At 36.9% G+C, this 24091-nt stretch overlaps 1 protein-coding gene across 3 annotated transcripts in view; it reads left to right on the forward strand.

Annotated features, from left to right (window-relative positions):
• Positions 1-24091, forward strand: part of mtf1 (metal-regulatory transcription factor 1) — a 95701-nt gene that overhangs the window by 45665 nt on the left and 25945 nt on the right. For all 3 annotated transcript variants that reach the window (XM_039739439.1, XM_039739440.1, XM_039739441.1), the window contains 4 exons: positions 6025-6263; positions 7070-7201; positions 13142-13215; positions 18915-19048. In XM_039739439.1, coding sequence (XP_039595373.1) covers positions 6025-6263; positions 7070-7201; positions 13142-13215; positions 18915-19048 — 579 coding nt within the window. The remainder of the gene's footprint in view (positions 1-6024; positions 6264-7069; positions 7202-13141; positions 13216-18914; positions 19049-24091) is intronic.

The raw sequence follows: 24091 nt of genomic DNA on the forward strand, positions 1-24091 counted from the left end.
CGGAGTTTCATGCACTAAATAAGCTATAGATGAGAATAAGCAAGCACCATCTCCCCTGATATTTCCTACGCGGTGAGGCATTTGTACTCCAACAACATTAATTATTTCCAGAGACATAATTTTGTCTATTTTTCCAGCTCATCGTGCACAAAAGCAAGGGGATGAGAGCACCAGAACTCTGCTCACATCGCGTCACTTCGTACCTCAAGCCGCAAGTAGTAAGTCTGTAATAAGCGGAATACTGCTATGCTTTGCACTCACGGGACGGAAGGACAATCCCGAACGGTTTTATCTAGTAGATTATTGTACTGTACATTTAATTACACACAACCACTAACCTATGAAGGCACGACCTCAGTAGGAGAGTCTTCAGAGGTGGTGCAGTATCTGCAGCAGGTGCATTGTTGTCTTCAGTGAAGAAGTACTAGGAGTAGGCAGTGGGTGTATGGGTGCACGGATGAAGAACATCTTGATAGGCAGTTGCTGGCGCTGTCTTTTCATATACGTGAGGTGGCTTTTGTAGGGTATTGCCATCTTTAATCATATCCAAGAGTTTCACCTTCTCCTGGATAGTAAGCATCTTTCTCCGGCGCTTAGTTTTATTGTCAGAAGGCTTAGAAAAAGCAGCACGTTTAGGAGCCATCATTGGGCTTAGATAAAAGTTCTCAGAAAGCGCATGCGTAGTGACGTAAGCGTGTATGAGAAAAAAATCGTGATAGAGTGAAGCCGCAAAAGTCGAAGCGTGATATAGTGAGGGATCACTGTACTTTCAAATCATTCGCATCAAATGTGAATTTTCCCTTGGGATTAATAAAGTATCTATCTTATCTATCTATCTAAATCAGAAACTTAGTTAAAATGAGCCTGCCTAATTTTCCTTACCTACCACCCAATTCTATTCCAGAAGAAATATTGACCAGTCTTGAAAACTCATCTAAATAATGTATTAAAATATTTTAGAGTCCCTTCCTTTACTTTCAAAGATCCTAATGTATGGTGGGGAAACATCTTTCACTTACTATCTCAGAGAAGGAGTTGAAGTCAGCCATTCATAGAATACACTCTCTAGCTTCTTATATGCAAGCATTTAATCATTCAACTCAAAATCTTTTGTCAAGCACATTTATCTCATTTAAAATTGTCCAAAGAGTAATCCAGGCAAAATTCAACCTGTGAACGTTACAATTGAGCTCTATCCTCCCTGTGGAGTGTTTTGGGCGTGCACCAAATTAACATTCTGGTCAAAAATCTTTGAATGCCTATCAGACAGCCTTGGTTCCAAAATCACTCCTAACCCATTAACTGCTGTTTTGGTGAACTCCTAGATGGGCAAGTGAAAAAGGACAAATTGATTGTAATTGCCTACACCACATTTTTAGCGTGCTGACTTATGTTGCTCAACTGAAAGAGTCCCACCTCACCTGTTATAAGTCAGTGGGCAATTGATGTTCTATACTTTTTAAAATTGGAAATTATTTAATTCTCACTTAGAGGATCTATTCAAAACTTTTTTAAAATATGGCAAGACCCAATTAATACAATTTTAGATAAGGATTTTATATTGGGTGAAACAATATTCTTTTTTTTTTTTAATTGTTGTTGTTGGCTCTCCTCTCTTTCTCCTCCGTGGGGGTTGATTTTAGGTTTGTTAAGTTTTACTTGATTGTATGTAATGTTACTTTCTTTTTGTTAAAGTAAGTCTTGATTGTATGGAATTTTAATCTCTTTAAATTAAATCTACAAAAAAAAGTTTTCTACATCTGTCTTCTAGCTACATGTCTCTTGCCTCATCTAACTCTCTCCTCAAATTATTGTTCAGGTGCCATAATTGTGTCTTTCCTCTGTCCTTTGGCTTTTCCACCTTATATGAAAATCTATTTCTCTTAGCACTCTGTGACTCTGTGGCCCAGCGCTTCTTTGCAGTTTTTTATTCTCCCCTCCAGTGTTTTCTTTTTTTCACTAAAACAAGGTTACGGTCTATGTTGACATTTGCACCAGGAAAGTAACAGGCATTCTTATGATTTTTTGATACCTTTGTTGCACAGTGATGAAACCATCTAACGTTCTCTACCTTCCATGTATACAAGCTTCTGTTTTCTTGTTGAAGCATGCATTTATCAGATGCACATTATTAATCTGACAGAACTCTACCAGCATCTGTCCTCTGTCATTTCTTTGCCTTGCTCCAAATTACCCTATTTCACAAGAATCTGTTCCTTTTCCCACCACTCTATTAATATCACCTATTACAATTATATATTGTTCAGCGGGTTGGAAAATGGATGGATGGATGGATTGTTTCCCTTATTTCATTACTTCCTCAACTTGTTCATCAATAGCCTTCAATTCTTGGCCATTGGTCATTGTGATATTGTTAGCATGTAGCTTACTGTTACCACCATGTCAAAAGGGTTTGCCTATAGTTGAACTATTAACACCGTGTCACAGACATACACTATAATCGACAAAAAGTATTTTGATGCCTGACCGTTACACCAACAGAGACTTTAATGACATTGCATTTATAAAAAAATAGACTTTAATATGGAATTGGTCCCCTCTCTGCACCCATAACAAGTGTTTCTGTGGGAATTTGTGCCCATTCATTCTGTAGAGCATTTATGAGGTCAGGCACTAATGTTGGTTGAGAAGGCCTGGTTCGCAATCTCCATTCCAGTTCATCCCATAGGTGTTTGATGCGTTTAAGGTCAGGGCTCTGTCCGGGCCTGTCAAGTTCTTCCACACTGAACTTATCCAACCATGTCTTAATTGACCTTGTGTTGTGCACTGGGGCACAGTTATGCTGCAATGGAAAAGGGCCTTTCCCAAACTGTTTCCACAAAGTTGAAAGTGTAGCATTGTCCAAAATGTCTTGGTATACTGAAGCATTAAGTTTGCCCTTCATTAGAAGTAAAGGGCCTATCCCAAATCCTGAAAAACAGCCCCACACCATTATCTCACCACTTCACATTTTGCACAATGCAGTCAGGCAGGTATCTTTCTCCCAGCATCCGCAAAAGTCAGACTCGCCCATCTGACTGCCAAACAGAGAAGCATGATTCATTACTCCATAGAACACGTTTCCACTGCTCCACAGTCCAGTAGCTGTGTGCTTTACACCACTCCATCCGACCTTTGGTATTGGTCTTGGTGCATGCAGCTGTTTGGCCATGGAAACCCATTAGGCCCGAGTTATACTTCACGCGACGCATGCTGCAGAGGACGCTCCTGCTATGCAAGCGTTGTAGTGTTCATACTTGTGCGCGTACTTTACGTAAATCTGGAGGAATCAACCAGGTGGCAGTGCGAGATATTATCACGGTGAAAACATGTTCGGCTTCTCTGTGTTGTGAATTGCCTAGAACACTCATTAAATTCTGATGACACCTTACCGCAGTATCTCTGAAAATTATGTTTATTGATTAAATCCATCAATCCAGGGATGTTTACATTCCAGCAAGCGTTGGGCACGAGTGAGAAACAATCCCTGGACTTCGCAAGGTGAATTCAAGCACTCGCATACACTAGCGTCATTTTAGCGGCACCAAATCCCCAAATCTGCATATCTTTGGAAGAAAACCAGAGCACAGTGTGGAATACAAGCAGGAAATGCCAGCAACATAACTCCCTGCGAGACAGCAGTGCTATCACTCCACCAACATGATACCCCCATGTGTGTAATTATTAACAGTATTCATTATTTAAACGAAATTGTATGTAAAATGTAACATACACACTTTAATACATTTCATCATGAAAGTGGTATCAAGTACAAATCTAAAGATTGTAAATGAGCAGAGAGTTGGAATAGCATACATTTAATTTGTTCTGTGTGGTGATCTATTGCTGCTTGCCGCTGCTGTCAGGTCCAAGAAGCTTGTAGCGATTAAAAACTGGGATGACGTTTACGATGGTCTGCATTAATGATAAAGTAAACTACGAGGTTAAAGTGGACATTTCGAGATTAAAGCCTTTTTTACCGTGTCCTTTATTTTTCTCTCAGTGGCTCAAATACAGCGCTATACATTATATTGCTGTTAAGTTGCAAAAAAAAAAAAAGACAGCACAAAAGATGGTATGTGAGACTTTTAAAATGTATCGTGTCATTACGATCGGGAATATGTGACGCTTGAATATAAAAGTACCACGAATGCATCTGTATGTCAGCATTTTGCTTCACCACATCGAAGCATTCATCCCGTAGGATCTGTGCTTTCTGTCACATGTAGATAGTAAACAGAGACACTGACGTTACGTTCCGAATTTTAGCACACTGCGCCCCCCAACTTTTTGCTGGTACTGCAACTCGCGCATGCGTCGTGTTAATTTCTGAGGACCTGCTCAGAGGACGCGTGAAATGAACGTTGGGAACGCGTGGCAGCCATGATGCGGGCGCCTACGCGTTCTGAGCGTGAAGTATAAATCGGCCCTTACATAAAGCTTCCGCTGCACAGTTTTTGTGCTTACATTGATGTAAGTGGAAGTTTGGAACTCCTCAGCTAATAGCAGAGTGTTGCTGACTTTTACGCACCATACACCTTAAGCAGAAATTGACCCCACTCTGTGAGTCTTCCATTTTGTGGCTGAGTTACTGTTGTTCCTAAACGTTTCCACTTTACAATAATACCACTTACAGTTGACCGTGGAATATCTAGCAGGGATGAAATTTTGCAAACTGTCTTATTGCAAAGGTGGCATCCTATCACAGTACCACGCTTGAAGTCACTGACCTCTTCAGAACAACCTATTTTGTTTCACAAATGCTTGTAAATGGAGACTGCATGGCTAGGTGCTTGATTTTATATACCTGTGGCAAAGGGTCTGATTGAAACACCTGAATTCAATAATTAAGTGGTGTGTCCCAAAACTTTTGTCCATGTATTGTATTTCACTATCATGACAGACTGTTTTACGGTCTTGTCTAGTTTCAAAGTCACTCCTTTGTGGGAGGTTTAGTTACCTCTGCAGCGACATTCATATGTCTGGTGACTCATCCTGTGGAGTCAGTAGACTGATCGGGAGAGCATGTCAGAAGGTCATTGCAAAGGGGTGTGTGGTTCTCCCATCAAAGGTCAAGGTCTTTTGAGTCCTGGTGCTTTCTGTTTTGCTATATTTTCGCAGGACATGGATATAGTCTAGTGACCTGAGACGAAGATTGGACTCCTTCAGTACTGTCTCTTTGGAGAATCCATGTGTTGAATGAGCTTTTGCTCTTGGAGTCCCGAATGATGCATATTACCTGCATTGTGAGGGAGTGTTAGCTATGGCACTATGGCCATGTGGCGCAGTTTTCCAAGGGTGATTCGGCAGTTTTGGATTGTTGAGGACCGGAGCTCCTGGACCAAGTCAAGGGGACTCCCACGTAACAACTGGCAGCAGCAGACAGATGGTCTTTTCTGGAGGATGGGACTGGACCCCGCGTCTATCTGGGGGGTTGCCAACCAGGATCTTGAGCTGTTCAGTAATGAGATGGGTGCAGCAACATACTGTACCAGTGCATGTTGCCCAGCCTGACCTGATCTGATATGTGAGTGTCCCTTGGACTAATTCTTGCCTTGTTTCTGATGGCACACCTCGACTTGCTCATATTTAGAATTCCGTTTTTTGAGAGAAACATCAGCTATCCCAGAGAAGAAACCTAGTGGACATCTGGACAATGTTTGAAGTCCGTGTGAGCAGTGTGCAGGCTAAAAATAATATGCCTAAATACAACATGGTAATTATTTAAAAAAAATATGCTTAAACAGACTGGCTGACTTCTGGCAACCATGATGGGTATAGTATCGTTGACTACACTTCTAACATAATTAGTGTTAAGTAATATATGCAGGAAAACACTATTTTTTTCAGAATAATATTTGGAAAGCTGTTTACAGAAAGTGCAAACGTTAAAGACTATAACCTCAAGCTATTGATGGTCTTTGGCAAAGACAACAACATTCGAACAAAGCTCAGAACCTTGCATAAAATTTGATTATATTCTGTGGTATGTTTATAATCTTTGCTTTGTCTGTGTCTACCCAGGTGAAAAGATTCCAGTGCACATTTGAAGGCTGCACACGCACCTACAGCACAGCAGGAAACCTTCGCACACATCAGAAGACCCACCGTGGAGAGTACACATTTGTCTGCAATCAGGAAGGCTGTGGCAAGGCTTTCCTTACCTCTTATAGTTTAAAAATTCATGTGCGGGTCCATACAAAAGAAAAACCTTTTGAATGTGATGTGCAAGGATGTGAAAAGGCATTCAACACACTTTACAGGTAAGGCCAAAGGTGTATTTTTAATGTTAAAAGTGTGGAATTAATCGGTGATTAGTTTCAATATGTTCTGGAATGTTCTAAATACTTGTTAAATTTGCCCTGTTACTTCCATTTGTACTTGACCTCACTTTTCATTTAATAATTCTAGTAAAATGAATACCTGTATTATGTTCACTTTATATAATTTAGTTTCAGTTTTCGTTGTTATTTTTGTAAAGTAGTAGTTTGCATGTGGGTAAAGGCATATAATTCTAACATTGTAATGTCTTGGGAACCAGTTAATAAATAAACTGTAAAAACAAGAAATGTGCTACCCTGGCACAGGGATGTTTCTGGAAGCGTATTCAAAATGGCAGTGTTAAATGACATACACATTAAAAACGGCAGTGTTCGAAAAGAATGTAGTTCAGCTATGGTATAAACATTACAAAGCAGAATACTTATCAATAGTCATAAAAATGTGCTGAGGCCTTGGTAATCAACATGCTATCTTAAACCATGAGTAGTATCACACTGTTGTCAGTATTTACATACATTAAGCATTCTTTTAAACATTTATTCTCCATGTGTAGCTAATACCTTCCTCATTATTTTCATTTTTTGACAATACACATGTGGTTTATAGATACAATGAGCAATATTGCAGCATAATGTGGTCTGCTTTATAGGATAATAACACATTTCATATAATCTTATCAAAGCTTACATTTATTCATGTATCCCGTAACTAATGAAATATATGTTTTAGTTCTGGTATTATTCCATGTAATGTGCAGTGAATGTGTTTGTTTTGACTTTTTAAACAGATTAAAAGCACATCAGAGACTTCACACAGGGAAGACATTTAACTGTGAATCTGAAGGATGCAGCAAATATTTTACTACGCTAAGTGACCTGAGAAAACATGTCCGAACACACACAGGAGAAAAGCCATTCAGGTATTTTAATGTCTCCTGATTTGCAGTTTTTGCTTGTTTAACAATTCACTTAGTTTGATCCATGTATCATGTTTAATTTGATGTGTTAATGCACTCTTCCATCTTTGGTGTATGCTAATAACATTGACACGTAATAACAAAGCCTCAACTGGATTAGTAGATTTCATTTGGGTTAGCAGAATTAATGCTAGTAGACTGGTAGCTAATTGTTGCTTGCAAATAATAAAACAAGAAGGTTGTATCATAAAAGAAAGAAAGGTGGGTTCTGTTGTAACTGAAGTTCAGACAGTAAATCTCAAGTCTATTTTGTAGGTGCTGGAAGCAGTGTAACTTTATTTTAATTCAGTTTATTCTTACACATAATATTTGCACTGACAAACACGTGTCACTCAACAGAATTAGAAAAGTTAGCACAAAAGGTAAAAAAAAATCTACTAAGTGAATGGTGTCTTAATTTATAAGCCAAGTTTAAGAGGAAAAAAGTGTTGATTAGGTATTTCTGCTTATAATCTAGGAATCCAGTCAACCATTTTTAAACATTCTTTACCCACATATAAGGGTTAGAAGGCTTGGCAGCATTGGGAGCCTGGCAGAAACTAATTTCATACTAGATGCCAGGCTATCTCATGGCAGACATTTGTTGTCACTTATGTGTTGGCAATTGAACAGGTTTTCTTTAGAGTACCCAGAAAAAAAAAACACATGCAGATATCGGAGAATGTCCTAACTCTATATTTGCATTACCCTTGTTAGGATTTGATCCCATAACCTTAACATTCGGATGCAAGCCTTTTCTGTGTAACTATTTATAATGCATCTAGTTGAAGATATGTGTTTAATTCAAGGTAAGGTAATGGTATTTTTAAAATGTCCAAGGTTTTTGATTAAATTAATTGATCTTTATTTTCTAATAATTCCTTTAAAATCTTGCACAATCACCAGGCTGTTTTCAAACAACAAAGATATAATATAGTGTTTTGTGGTTTCCAAGTTTGAAAAAAAAAAATATATATATATTTTCACACACACACACACACACATACAGTGCATCCGGAAAGTATTCACAGTGCATCACTTTTTCCACATTTTGTTGTGTTACAGCTTTATTCCAAAATGGATTAAATTTATTTTTTTTCTCAGAATTCTACACACAACACCCCATAATGACAATGTGAAAAAAGTTTACTTGAGGTTTTTGCAGATTTTTAATAGCTAGGCCAATTTCATTGCATATGCTTTTTTTCTTCTGGTTTTAACCATTCACTGTTGAACCGTAACCAAGAATGACTCAGTGGTCTAAAAATACAAAGCCATTCTAATTTTCCATCACTCTTAACAGTGTTCCAACATGGTTATCTAATTTGCATAATGCTCCTTTTGACTGTTCCTAGTATTGTATCGCAAGACAGAGTAAAACAGAGGAGCCTATAAACTCGTATAGAAAGATGCTCCCCTCCTTGGGTGTGGAAAGAGTATTATGTCTTTCCTGCTAACTCCAAGACCCTATCCATGACTTCTGGCTTAAAAATTCTGTATTAATGGTCATAAGAATTCGACTTTCTGGATATTGTAGTATACTGAAAATTAATTAAATGCGTTGTTTTTACAGGATCTCAGTAAAATGCAGTACATAGGTGAATTGCTGGTTGAATACAAGACACTATACTGCCAGTTTAGAAATACAGGAGCATTGCTCTTCATAAACTTAAAACACTGCAGGGACATAGCATTCGATATTGATCAAACAGCAAATGATTGATAATACTTTCATTAAATCTTTATTTAACTTTAATTGAAAACTCTATACAACTTAAAGGCAAAATTCTCTCGGTTTTAGGTATCGTAAAGCATATTATAGAGATCTATAATTTACCTTCTGACTAATTGATAAGGAAATGTAAATACCTGGGGCCTCATGTATAAATGGTGTGTATGCACAAAAATGTTGTGTAAACTCGTTTCCGCACTCACATCGTAATATATAAAAACAAAATTTGGCATACATTCTCACGCCAGCTCAAACCATTACATATGTAAGTTTTTAGCTCGGTTTTGCAAATGGGCGGCACCCAGCATCAAAGCAATGCTACTGTTCCTGTGTGGTTTGCCTTTATTTTTTAGATTCACATCCCTGATGCAGCTTTATGAAATACACTGAAATTAACTGCAAATCGTTTATTAATTTAAGGCATCTTATTATAATCAAGCTGTAACAATATAATTATTACTGTTATTTCATTATTTTATAGAAAAATAAGTTAATGGAGGATTTGCATATTGAATCTTGTACCATAGAACAAAAATAGTAAATTAATTCAATTCAATAGAAGAGAGAGCATATTTACAGATGATGACGACTGGCTTCTAAGTCAATTTAGATTTCTAAGCGCTATCTTCTTGTGGAGGTCTTGATATAATTTTTAAAATGAAATGCAGTAAAGTATTATGTTACATTATAAAGATACATTATTAACTTCATTTAAATAATGTATACTGTTGTTAATTAAACGTGTGTGCATAGTGGTGCAGCGGTAGCAATGAGCTGGCACCCCCGTTTAGGGATTGTTCCTGCCTCATGCTGTATTCTTGCGGGGACTGGCATGACCCTGGATGGATAGATGGATGGAATAATTAAACATGTACTACAAAGATACAGTAATCCCTCGCTATATCATGCTTCAACTTTCGCGGCTTCACTCTATTGTGGATTTTATATGTAAGCATATTTAAATATATAACGCAGATTTTTCGCTGCTTCTCAGGTTTCTGTGGACAATGGGTCTTTTTACTTCTGGTACATGCTTCCTCAGTTGATTTGCCCAGTTGATTTCATACAAGGGACGCTATTGGCGGATGGCTGAGAAGCTACCCAATCAGAGCACGCAGTTAAGTTCCTGTATGCTGATTGGCTCTGTGATGGAGTGCCGAATTCGAATGCGCTGCGTTTACCAGGAAGTCTCATCTCACTCATTCAGCATCAATGTGTTTCGCTGTGTAAAGAGTTAACTTTTGTGCTCTATTGTGTTTATCTTTGTGCATAGTCAAGCCTTTCGTTATGGCTCCAAAATTATCTGTCTATCATAATGGCTGTAACATATGTGATATCGGAGATGCTCAATATCTTTACAATAATATTTAGGTTTTACTGTATATAAAGTGTATTTACATACATAATTTCAATGAATCTTACCTAATATCTAAGAGAATACAAACGGTTTATGCTGTATAACTGTGCGGGAAATGTTTATAAGACTGTGGGAGAGTTTATAAGGGCTTAAAATATATAAAAATAACCATATGAACATATAGTTTTTACTTCGCGGATTTTCACTTTTCACGGGGGGTTCTGGAAAGCAACCCCTGCAATAAAGGAGGGATCACTGTATTTCAATGTTCCTTAAAAGTTTTAAAGAATCGGCATTCTAAGCTTACAGATGGTTTTACATTTATTAAAGAACTTATTGCATGGCAATTGCTTACTCAGGGAAAGAAAAGGAAGGGCAAGTACTGGGGTTTAGTACATTAGAAAGAGACATTACTGCTGCAATAAATTATTTCATCAAGGGTCATGCATGGTGCAGCAAGCATTTTGCAGAAGGCAGAAACAGTATGTAGAAGGGGCACCAGCTCGTCGCTACCACTGCGCCACCGCGCCCCCATGTTTAATACATGTTTTAATTAGTATCATAATGAAAATTATATCAAGTATACATCTTAGTATTTAAATTGTTCAGAGAGCTGTAATATCATGAATGAAATGTATTCTGTGTCCTTTCAGCATACGAAAAAGCCTATTTAAGAAGCACATAGTGATTCACACACATAGAGCACATAAAAGAACACATAGAAAGAAGCATTTAATGTGCTACTTTAGTTACGATGGGATCTGAGAAACTAGTAAATTAAATGATTTTAAGTTGACATTTATGATGTTCTACTTTAATGACAATAAACTACGTAATTAAAGTGGAAATTTCACTATTAAAGTTGACATTTCAACTTTTTTTCCCCCCCACTGTGTCCCTATTTTGTTTTTCTTTTCTCTGTACCCTAATACCCTTCCATATGACACTCGGACAGTGGGCTACGTCCTTTTCACGGCGACTTTAATATCTGACCACTTCTTTTTTTATTTCAGGCACTGTGCGACTTTTTGAACTTCAACTTTCGAGTTTCTCCACCACTCTCTGTTACTTGATCAACTACCTTTTGTTGTTTATACCACTGCTTAAACCAACAAATAGTACGTTTTTCATTGCCTGTATTTGGTATTCGCTGAAATTTTTCTTTTTTTCCCCTCATGCTTTTGCCATTGTCTTATCACAGAATGCAAAATGTAAGGGGCTATTTATATTGATTTGCATTTTCAAAGGGGCATAATTCTGGGAGGAGTTGGGGTGGGGTGGCAGGTGCGTACATGTGTGTTACAGTTCACTCTGATTGGGATTTATGTAGGGGAAAAACATGGAACTTGGCTTACGCACAGATTTATGCATCTAGATTTTTTTGTGCGTACGCACATTTCTGTTTTTGTACGCCAAGTTTTAGTGTGAATTCTACGCATGGTGCTATACATGAGGCCCCTGGTGTTCTCCTTTTTGATTAGTCAAAAATATTGTACATATAATAATTAAGATTGTTTCTACTCACTAATGTTTTAACACAGAACTTTTAATTTTCCCTTGTCATATTATAATTATGACCGGTAGCTGGGATATGCTCCAGCAGACCCCCTGGAACCCTGTTTAAGACTAAGCAGGTTAGAAAATGGCTGACTGAGTAACTGACTGACAGTGTAAGAAATTAAATTTTAAAACTGGTTGTTGTACAGGTATGCTTTCTGTACCCTAAAGGATTGCAGATAAAAAGGTTCAAGCATTCAATTTCTTCCCAGAGTAAGCAGTTCAGTGTGACAGCTTGCTAGCAAACTTAAATGCATTAAAAAATGGGGTCTGTTGTTATCACTGTTAAATGTAATGGATTTACAATTGAAAAACAAAACTTAATTGCAGAATTGCTTGTTGATTAATTGTTTATAATGTGACTTTCTGTACTACACCCAGAAAACTCTTAAAACAAGATTACTGGATTATCACTACAGTATAGGCTTCTTTAAAGATAAAGCTATGGTGCCTAGTTAAAATTGAGGCATCTGTAGAAGTGTAACACTTAAGGGCTTACGAATGGACCTGCTGGCAAAACACAAAAAGAAGGGACTACAGTCTACAGCATCTGAGGTGATTAAAGCAGCTCCCAATGAAGAATATTCTGAGCGATTGTCACATTAAAAACTGAGTGCATCTAGAGGAGAAAACCAAAAATTAATTCCTTTCACATGCAAGCTGTATTTTCTGTGTGCTTTAATCTCCATCCTTTTGTCTTGCGTGTTTTTTTTTTTTTGTGCAATTTGTACAGCATATCTAACCATTTAAATATAATTCCATAAAGGAGCAATACAAAAAATATTGTTGGGATTTTACTATGAACTTTCATCTAAACAGTTTGACTCGAATGTTGCTAACAAAGTCAGAAGAGCCATATGGGTAGAGTTTTTTAATTGATATCAGTCTTTGATTTTTTTATTTTTATTTTTTTGGCAATGAAAATTCTGGAATTTTGCTGTTACAATTGAATGTGAACCTTGCATTAATAATTTAATGACAATTTGGTTGTTTCAGTTTTGGGCCATATGCATTTTTTTCTGATCTGCCTACAAGAATTTCTGTCAGTACTACTGCAGAGCTTTATGATTTTGAGTGAGCAGTGTTTAATATATATATATATATATATATATATATATATATATATATATATATATATATATATATATATGATAATTAATGAATTAAAAATTAATATATAATTATTTATAATTTTGGTAACAGTCCTGCTCAAATCCATAATCAGTACATTGAAACAGGTTGCATTTATTTCATGCAGGTGTGATCATAGTGGTTGTGGAAAAGCGTTTGCTGCTAGTCACCACCTTAAAACCCACGTCCGAACGCATACAGGTGAGGTTTTATGAGACTCTGAAAAATGTTAGACTTTCAAAGTGTTTATAAGTAAAGTTTTTTTTTATTATAATAGGTCGAAATGATTGCTTTCATAATAGTTAGTTAGAATGGCATATTTTTTTTTTAACTAAAGTTGAATATATGGTTATTTAAAAGAAAAGGGAACTGTTTCTATTACCAGTTACCATAAGAGGAAAACTGGGCATAGAAGTTTAAGATGTGTGTACTTTGTAATTTTTCTATGAAATCATAATGTGCAGTATTAACACTAGGACTTCAAATAACCCAAGGTATTGTCATTCATGAATATAGTACAAGTTAAAGAAATTCAGTTTTGGTCAATATTATGCCATCAGATTAACCAATAATAATTTAGATTTGATTAGTTAGTCAGTCATTTTCTAACTCAAATTATGTATACTTTTATTTTTTTTTTTAATGTATGGCAAAAATTATGAGTTTCACGTGTACATTCTACTCCTGCTTTTATTTTCAATTTTAAAGTTTAATAATTGTTTAGGTAATGGTGTGGACATGTGGGGTACAGAGATAAATAATTTTTTTTCTCCAAGGAATGCATATAAGAAGCATTACCTAAACTAATAATGCCATTATAGTCATTAATGAATTTATCTTGTTTTCAGCTGTGGTTTTCTATCTTGCCTGCAGCCAGAACATGTGCAATGGATTCAGAAAGTCTTCAGACCCCTTCACTTTCTGCACTTTTTTGTGTTGTTGATTTAATTTTAAATTGATAAGTTTCCCATTTTTGTCCATCAGCCTACACTCAACCCATAATGACAAAGTGGAAACATTCTCAGAAAGGTTGGCAAATTTATTAATGATCAAAAACTGAAGTCTGTAATTTTTGTGTGTTCAGCCCATTAAATTGGTACTGTTTAATAGCCCCTTTGGCAGGAATTACAGCTTTGAATCTTCGTGGTTAGGTCTCTTGATTTGGGTAGCTTATCCCATTCTTCCTGACAGATTGTCTCAAGGTCTATTAGTGGGAAGCATCTGCAAACTGCTATCTTCAGGTCCCTCCACAGATGTTCTATGGGATATAAGTCTAGCCTTTGGCTAGGCTACTCAAGGACAGTAAGAGACTTGTCCTCAAACCACTTTAGCGTTGTCCTTCCTGTAAGCATTGGAACATTTTTTTTTTGCTTAAAAGTGAACAATCTCCTCATTCTGAGGCTGAGTGAACTCTGGAGAAGGTTTTCTTCAGGATGCTAACTGTAAGTGGCTAAATTCATTGCTTCCTCAGTTCTGACCAGTCTTCCTGTCCATGCCACTGAGAAGCCATTGCATGATGCTGCCATGACCATGCTTCACCATAGGGATGGCAATGAGTAGTGGCTGGTTTTTGTCAGACATAGTGCTTTTAGTTGTGCTAAAACAATTCAATTTTTGTTGCACCAGACCAGAGGATCTTTTTCCTCATGCTCTCAGACTCCTTTAAACTGTTTTATGCCTCTTATTCAAGAGTGGGTTCCATCTGGCCACTTTACTATAAATGCCTGATTAATGGAATGCTGCTGAGATGGTCATTCTTTCAACATGTTTTCCAATCTCAGCAGAGGACTTCTTGCTCGGGTACTCGGTTTGGCTGAATGGCCAACTCTAGTCCTTGTGATTCTATACTTGTTCAATTTCACAATTATTGATGCTTCTAGGAACAAAGCTTTAGAAATGGTTTTATACCCTTGGGTCTCTGCCACACCACAATTCTTCAGGTCTTCAGAGAGTTCCTTGTACTTCATGGCTTACATTTTCTCGTGATATAGAGTGTAAATTATGGGACTTTAGGTACATAGGTTTGTGCCTTTCGAAACAATGTCCATCAATTCAGTTCACCATAAGTGGACTCCAGTCAAGTTCTAGACACAAGGATAACTAAAACAAACAGGATGCAGAAGGTTCTGAATACTTACATAAATGGGATATTTCAGTTTATCATTTTTAAGAAAATTTGTAAACCTTTCTGAAAATGTTTTCACATATTGAGTATTGATTGATGGGTAAAAATGGCAAATTTTTCTATTTAAAATGAAATATACAACAAAATAAAGTGTGCAGAAAATGAAGGGCCTTAAATTATTTTAGAATTCACTGTAATCTCTTTTTAACGTAAACAGTCATATGCACAAAATATCATTTAGTGCATTTATGTATGCTTTAATAAAATGGTTATTCACAGAAACCTGTTTTTTGATATGCCATGTTGACCCTTATTCCAGTTAGTGAAATTAGGGTATTATCCCCTAATAAAACCAGGTTAACAGAGATTTCTCCACAAGTAAGCTTTTTTTTGACCATGTAATGCCTTAACCAGGTTATAGTTAATGATATTTTTAGTCTGTGTATTTCCATTGCATTCTGTTAGCTTCGCACATGCTTCCAGCAACCATGGATAGAAAACAGTGGAACCACTCACAAAGGTCAATTTACTGAGGGAAATTCTTGGGTGATTGCATTATTCCTTCTGCTGGTTGAAATAACCTGTCTCTCACAATTTTAGAAATAGCTTAACTTTTGTTGATGAGCTGAACATAAGTGCTAAGCTCAGCACCACAATCTCTAGAGCAGTAGGGTAACTCGTTAAAAGTAATGTGTGTTAAGTAGTCTAATAACCGTTTACAATAACAAGTAACCTTTTTTTATTATTATCCTGGTAGCACTGGGTGTAAGGCAAGAAGCAAACAGTAAAAGATCAGTATGCTGATCTTTTGCAGGACTCCGTCACACAGCCAGGCACAAAGAAGAGTATGCTCTTCGCCATCCAATAACAGAATTCAATAAATAATGTGTCACCTTTTTACGGCTTTCTGTGTGCATGTAAATGCACTCATTGCAGTGTCCAATTAGTGCTTACTACGGTCATTGGCTATTTAGTAGTCGCCTTTGTCTAAAACAAATTAAAATTATTATAAAATGCATTTCAGTAATTATATGGTAAGTACTAAATTTACAAACAAGGTTATTCTATAGTTAATTGTATGGTTAGATGAAAACAATTACTCTCAAAAAAAATAGTCAATGAATAGTTGATAGGGTCTGAGTGGAGCCTGACTTTACAAGTTTACAGCACATACTTGTCTTTAGTGCTAGAGTTGGTCACTTTTAAGATTGAACTTATTATTATTTTCAGTTACTGCACATCTTTAGTAGAAGTGACTTGAGCCCTTTTTTCTCACAACTCACTGTTTTTCAACACTGAAGACATTAAATACACAGACCATTGTGAATGCCATAATCAAGCAGGAATTTATACATTAAATGTTGTGAAACTGTGTGTCAACATATGCAACCAAAATAAGTATTACTACAACTGAAAAGTTTCTCTGAAACTTGTACTTACAAACTACTGGGAATATGTTGTACAAAATTAGTCCCACAAAACTGGTACATTTGTATATCTATGAGGACAGCAGTGGGGTAGAAAGATCAATCCCAAAAAGTTTTCTGAAAGGGGGTGTTTTCATTAAATGTTTCTGAAATGACAAAGCTAGTTTGATAAAAATATAAAAAGGACTTTTATTGCACAGAAGTTCCAGGATGATCTGTATTAATCTGTAGTATATCCAGAGTATCGCTGAAATTGAAGTACAGAAATGTAACCAATTGTTCTTACTCATTCAGTTTCTAGTTCCTGTCTTTCAAGTGAGTTTTTTTTATCCATTTGATTTATATTCAGCTAGCTGCAATTCAACATGGCAGTCCTAATCTTCTACCTTTTTTAGCCCTGCTACCTCCCTAAATTTCAGATGTCTTCAATATAAATATACAGTCAGCACTCTGCATCCGTGAAGGATTGCTTCCAGAACCCCCTACAGATATCAAAATCTGCAGATGCAGATATAAGACTTCTATAAATTTATAAAAGTCCCTTATATAAAATAGACATAGTATTTGCATAAAGCCTATACCCATCCACCCATATAATTATGTCTAGATTACTTATAATACTTATTTCAATATAAATGCTATGTAAATACTTGCTATACTAATGACTTTGGCAAGCTAAATGCTACTTTTCAAAATTTTTAAGATTTATATTTTCTTTTTAAGAGAAAGCACTTTATGTTGCCTCTTAGTCTTTAGGGAATTGCTTTGACCACAATATTGCTTTTTAGGAGCCAATTTCTACACAGAAACAAAGGATGCATACACATTTCCCTGTCAATAATAACTGGTTCATTAGTGAAAACTTTACTGTTTAATTTACAGTATACTGGTGACTTATGGGCAGTCTATGTGTGTCCAAGCCATTTCTAGCCTGCACAGCTTTTTATACTTATATGTGTATAGATAACCTTCGCTGAGTTTAAATGTGGCGTCATGGCCAATTACCTGCAGGCTGAAGGACAGACTTGCTTTGATTGGCTTGGTGTTGGGGGGAGCAATGGTTTAAGAAAGTTTGATTTCAGTTTACCTTGTTGGTCAGTGATTGCTTAGACTTCTTTCTTTGAGTGTCTTTCTTTTCGGGAATATGTTTGTCTTTTGTGTTTTGTTTTAAGAATTGCAATACTGCAGGAGTGAGAAAGAGGTTTCCTTTATTTAAAGGCAGCAATTGCTAGAGAATAGCATTGATTGATCTACAGAATAGAGCAAGGGTACTTGCTTCATGTAAGCAGATCTAGCCAAATGAAGATTATTGTGGTGGCTCAGCAGTTAGCCATTATATAGGAGCTGTACGTTTGTTCCTATGAGCCATTTTATTCAAAATCCTATTGCGGGAGGCTACAGCAAAGTTCACATTTCTTACAGATCACTTTATTCTCATGGACTAATTTTAGCGCTTGGCATGGTGCAAGTTTAAGTTTTGTTGCTTGGAACTTTTAGGATTTTTTTTTCTTGAATATTTTCATTGGACGGAATATTCTACAGTACAGGTGCAGAGACTACTTGAATTTAATATGTTAACTGTTGCTCAGCATAAGGTTAAAATGTCGTGTTTTACCTGTTTCAATTGTATCTCATTCAATGCCTTAGAGGTAATAAGTTGTAGGAATAACATATTGAATTGAATGTTCTAGTAAAATGCATTTTAACTGATTATAATATCTTTGAATAAATATATTTTTATTTTACTTGTCTCACACTCTGACATTGTTATAAAACTTTTGCAATTCTTTACTGAAAAAAGAATTTGGCTTGGTTTCATGGCATTTTCCTCAAAGGTAAAGTAGCTTCAGAAAGAAGAAAAAACTCTTCTATTGCACATTTTACTACTAGCTATAATTACAGCTTTCACATCTCTGAATTAAATTGTCCATCCATCTTCATAACCCGTTTATCCAGGTCAGGGCCATGGAGAAATGAAAACCTATCTTGGCGATCATAGGGTGCAAGGCATGAACAGTCCCCAGCTAGGGTGCCAGTCCATCTTGGGGTGAACACACACACTTACAGACACTAGGGCCAATTTAGCAACAGCAGTTTACTTAAGTTGAATGTCTTTTGACTGTGAAAGGATACCGTAGCACCTGGTAGAAATATATGCAAACTCCACGCAAGAAGCATCTGGTGCACAAACTGAATTGGATTATATAAGTGTTAAAATTTACATGAGAAATTATTCATATATACTGTATATAATCTACACACAGTATAATAACATTTTTATATGCTTTTTACTGATATGGTCATTCTAATCATATATTTGTCATGTTTTTGTGTTCCCTGTCATGTAGGAGAAAAACCCTTTTTCTGTCCCAGTGATGGCTGTGAAAAAACATTCAGTTCTCAATACAGCCTTAAGAGTCATATGAAGGGTCATGACAAAGGACATCTGGATGGCCCAAGCTTAAGTCAAACTTTGTCTGAGGTTTGTCATTCTAAATTAACAAGCCCTTGGTCTTATTTTCAATATATAGTCTACTAATTTACAACCCACAGCAGTTAATCCAATACATGGTTTAATATTGACTCAATATAATATGATAAAAAGATAATATAATAATGTTACAAATAAAGTTACATTGACACCTTTTGAAATGTTAGTTGTGGCCGCATTGAAACCCAGTTTAAATTAATATTATTACATTTAACATGTATAATAACAATTAAAATGTATTTCATTTATTAAAAGGTGCAATACCTTTAATGAAGTATACTCTTCATTTTTAAATTCTTCACTTTTTTTTTTTTGCTAAAACTACTTTAATTAAACCATAATAAAATCCAGAATAAGATACTTATTTTTCTTTATACATAACACTATTAAATGTCTTTAAAACATGTTTTTAGGGACATACAGCTGATGTTTTTGTTTATCTGGTAACCACATGTTTACCTGTTCATTTGCACCAAAATATTAAAAATTGTGAAAGCTTATGCCAGCTAGTATATTTTATTAAGATCCAAAAATACCTTTATTTCACCCAATAGCAACTCCTCTTTTGTAACATAAACAATCATACTGTAAATCAGGGGTTTCTGAAGTTTGTGGTCCAAGGGGTCGAAATGTACAGTCATGTGAAAACATTAGGACACCCTTTGAAAGCATGTGGTTTTTTGTAACATTTTTAATAAATGGTTATTTCATCTCCGTTTCAACAATACAGAGAGATTAAAGTAATCCAACTAAACAAAGAAAACTGAAGAAAAGTCTTTTCAAGATCTTCTGTAAATGTCATTCTACAAAAATGCCTATTCTAACTGAGGAAAAAGATAGGACACCCTCACATGTATTCCCTCTTAAATTGGCTCAGATCTCACACAGGTATATCACACCAGGTGCACATAATTAGTAGATCGTTACTCTGCATGTTGAATGAGGCTTGCCCTATTTAAACCTCAGACATTTAGTTTGGTGTGCTCCTGACTGTTGAAGTGAGAGTGAGCACCATGGTGAGAACAAAAGAGCTGTCAGAGGACTTCAGAAAAAAGATTGTAGCAGCCTATGAGTCTGGGAAGGGATTTAAAAGATCTCAAAAGATTTTGAAATCAGCCATTCCACTGTCCGGAAGATAGTCTACAAGTGGAGGGCTTTCAAAACAACTGCCAACATGCCCAGGACTGGTCGCCCCAGCAAGTTCACCCCAAGAGCAGACCGCAAGATGCTAAAAGAGGTCTCCAAAAACCCTAAAGTGTCATCTCGAGAACTACAGCAGGCTCTGGCTACTGTTGATGTAGAAGTACATGCCTCTACAATCAGAAAGAGACTGTACAAGTTTAACTTGCATGGGAGGTGTGCAAGGAGGAAACCTTTGCTTTCCAAGAGAAACATCGAGGCCAGACTGACATTTGCCAGAGATAAAGTTGACAAAGACCAGGACTTCTGGAATAATGTTCTTTGGACAGATGAGTCCAAAATTGAATTATTTGGACACAACAGCAGAGGACATGTTTGGCGAAAACAAACACAGCATTCCAAGAAAAGAACCTCATACCAACTGTGAAGCATGGAGGTGGAAGTGTCATGGTTTGGGGCTGCTTTGCTGCAGCAGGACCTGGTCAGCTCACCATCATAGAATCCACGATGAATTCTACTGTGTATCAGAAGGTGCTTGAAGAACATGTGAGACCATCAGTTAGAAAATTAAAGCTGAAGCGGAACTGGACCATGCAACATGACAATGACCCAAAACATACTAGTAAATCAACCAAAGATTGGCTGAAAAAGAAGAAATGGAGAGTCCTGGAATGGCCAAGTCAAAGTCCAGATTTGAATCCCATTGAGATGCTGTGGGGTGACTTGAAAAGGGCTGTACGTGCAAGAAACCCCTCAAACATCTCACAGCTGAAAAAGTTCTGCATTGAGGAGTGGGGTAAAATTTCCTCAGACCGATGTCGAAGACTGGTAGATGGCTACAAGAACCGTCTCACTGCAGTTATTTCAGCCAAAGGAGGTAACACTCGCTATTAGGGGCAAGGGTGTCCTATCTTTTTCCTCAGTTAGAATAGGCATTTTTGTAGAATGACATTTACAGAAGATCTTGAAAAGACTTTTCTTCAGTTTTCTTTGTTTAGTTGGATTACTTTAATCTCTCTGTATTGTTGAAACGGAGATGAAATAACCATTTATTAAAAATGTTACAAAAAACCACATGCTTTCAAAGGGTGTCCTAATGTTTTCACATGACTGTAATTTGGAAGGAATGCAATGGTTGGCAAAGACCAAACGGGTTGTTGGAGAGGTTTTGCCAGTTATGATTGTTTTTTCCATAGTTTATTAAATTTTTATCAAGCTGTAATGGAATAAATTGCCAAGAGAGTTATGTAATTTATCAGATTAAAAGATGGTTTACTGACAGCGCAAAAGTAGGGCTGCACAATTTATCATTTGTTAATCGCAATTGCAGTTATGATTGGCGTAATCTACTAATCGCAGAAAGTGATGATACAGTAACTGCCTTCTGTGTAGATGTGCCCCACATTACAAACTACCACTGGTTAAGAGAGTTATTCCCTCCCACAATTATTTTCCAAAGTTGTGTTGTCTTTACTTTATTCCAAATGTTAGGCAGGAATTACAATGGATCTGGAACAAGTCACATTTTATGCAACCTCAACTAATTTGTGGTAAACCAGAACTATTAAAGCATGTCTGAGCACAACAGTTCATTATATTGAAGAAGTTGCACTGAAAAGCAGACACTTCCAAATACCATACTTACCTCAAAAACAGAGGCGCAACTGCATAAGGACTGAGAGACACATCGGCAACATGGGCAGCAAGCTTACATGATTACAAATAACAGGACAAAGATAGGAATATTGTTGCTCTCAGTGACTGAACTAGACGTTGGTGCCTTGGCCACAAGTTACATTTACAGATTGAGTATCCTTCGCATTTATGCTAAAAGTACACACTGTGCATACTATGGCGACTATGGTGTTGTAATATTGCCATATCTTATATAGGTAACGGGTAACTGCCTGATATGTGCTGTAATAAGAAAGACAAACAATCATAAAGGTTTGGGGTTTCCGGACCCATATACTGTGGTTTTAGAAGTTCAGTTATTGCTCACAAACATTACAACAGACAACATGAAATGGTGTGCAGGGACAAATTATGGGGTGAGACCGGAAACAGGCAGATGGAATACTGGGAAGGAACCGTGGTGATGGATGGGAGTCATGACATCATCAGCAGTGGACCAGAGGGAAGGAAGGAATAGCACATGGTTAGAGAGTCCGGATAAACTCAAGGTGGCATTGCTTCGGTTTTTCTGTGGAGATAAAGAAAGAGAGGTTAGTACCTCGCCTTTGTCCCCTGGCACGATATACTATGTTGCTCGTCGGGTCTTTAAGTGGCTCCTTATGTGTGCGTGCGTGACAGTGCAAATACTGTGTCAGCTAGCATACAGGAAACTTGAAAGTACTTGGAGAATGTTCTTTTTTGATTCAATGGTGCTATATGTCTATTCTTCACCTTTTTATAAATGACACAAGGGCAGCCACATGCAACAATGTGTTACATTCTGAATATGTCTTGAGCTTGCCATGTATTGTTACATTTATGATGCTGTGTTCACATTAACGTGTTATTCTTATATTAATGTCATTTAAGATTTTATCTGCTTTGATTTTACATACCCACTGAACTTTTGTTTTATTAGTACAGCAGACCCACAATTTAACAATAATGGCAGAAGTAATATTTTGTTTTAAAAAAAGTAATTATTTGTGTTACACTTTAATTTGGAATTTTTACTGATTAAATATGAGATATATATCACAGCTACAGTTCAGAAAAATGATAAAAAATCAAAAACAAGACATACTGAGATTAATAAAGGATCACCCCCCCAATGTCAATGTTTTGTTGAACCACCTTTTACTTTAATGACAGCCTTGAGTCTGTTAGGATACTTCTCTTATCAGCTTTGCACATCTAGATTGAGCAATATTTGCCCACTGTTCTTTACAGAACTGTTCAAGTTTGGTCAAATTGGTGAGTGTTGATGGACTGCTAGCTTCAAATCTTTCCGCAGATTTTCAATGAGATTTAGGTATGGGCTCTGACTGGGCCACACGAGAACATTCACCTTTTTCTCCTTCAGCCACTGTATTGTCAATTTTGCTATGTGCTTTAGGTTGTTGTGTTGAAAGGTGAACATTCTGGCCATCTTCAACTTTCTGGCAGAGGGTAGCAGGTTTTCTTCAAGAATTTGACGGTATTTTGCCCCATCCATTTGTCCTTCTACCCTAACAAGAGCCCCAGGTCTTGCAGCAGAGAAACACCTACACAACAGGATGTTGCCACGTCCATGATTTACTGTATGTATGGTGTGTTGTGGATGGTGAGCTGCATTGGATTTCCACCAGGTGTACCGTTTGGTATTGAGGCCAAGTAGTTGGATTTTGGTCTCATCTCACCATAAGACCAAAAAAGGCTGAAATTTGGCAGGTTCATTCCTTACAGCTTCCTTAGAAAAGTTGGCCAGGTTTCATTTCGAAATTCTATGCATAATGGTCATAACTAGAAGCTATTTTTCTCCATTTACTGTAATGGAGTTGAGCTCGAAAGCCATGGGTGCGGAGTTTCGTGTGACATCATCACGCCTCCCATGTAATTACGCAGTATGTAGAAAACCAGGAAGAGCTCCAAAAACTGCTGAAGAAAACATACATTATATAATTACGAAGGCAGCAAAACAATTAGAAGCGAGCGAGTGACATATAAAACAATATTCAGCGGCTCAAGTGAACTGACGCAGTGTGCAGACAAAAAGCAACAGTTCCAAAGAGTGCTGAACAAAAACCGAATTACTCTGCTACGCTCAAATAGACAAACCACACGCCGTGGCGCAATAGTAGAGGCTTCGCCTCTAGCGCCGGCGTCCAAGGTTCGATTCCCGAGCGGGGATGCACTGAGTATGTACGTGCGCTTCCCGATTCATTTTAGCCTCACATCCCC

The sequence above is a fragment of the Polypterus senegalus genome, chromosome 17 (genome assembly GCF_016835505.1).
Source record: "Polypterus senegalus isolate Bchr_013 chromosome 17, ASM1683550v1, whole genome shotgun sequence".
Lineage (NCBI taxonomy): Eukaryota > Metazoa > Chordata > Cladistia > Polypteriformes > Polypteridae > Polypterus > Polypterus senegalus.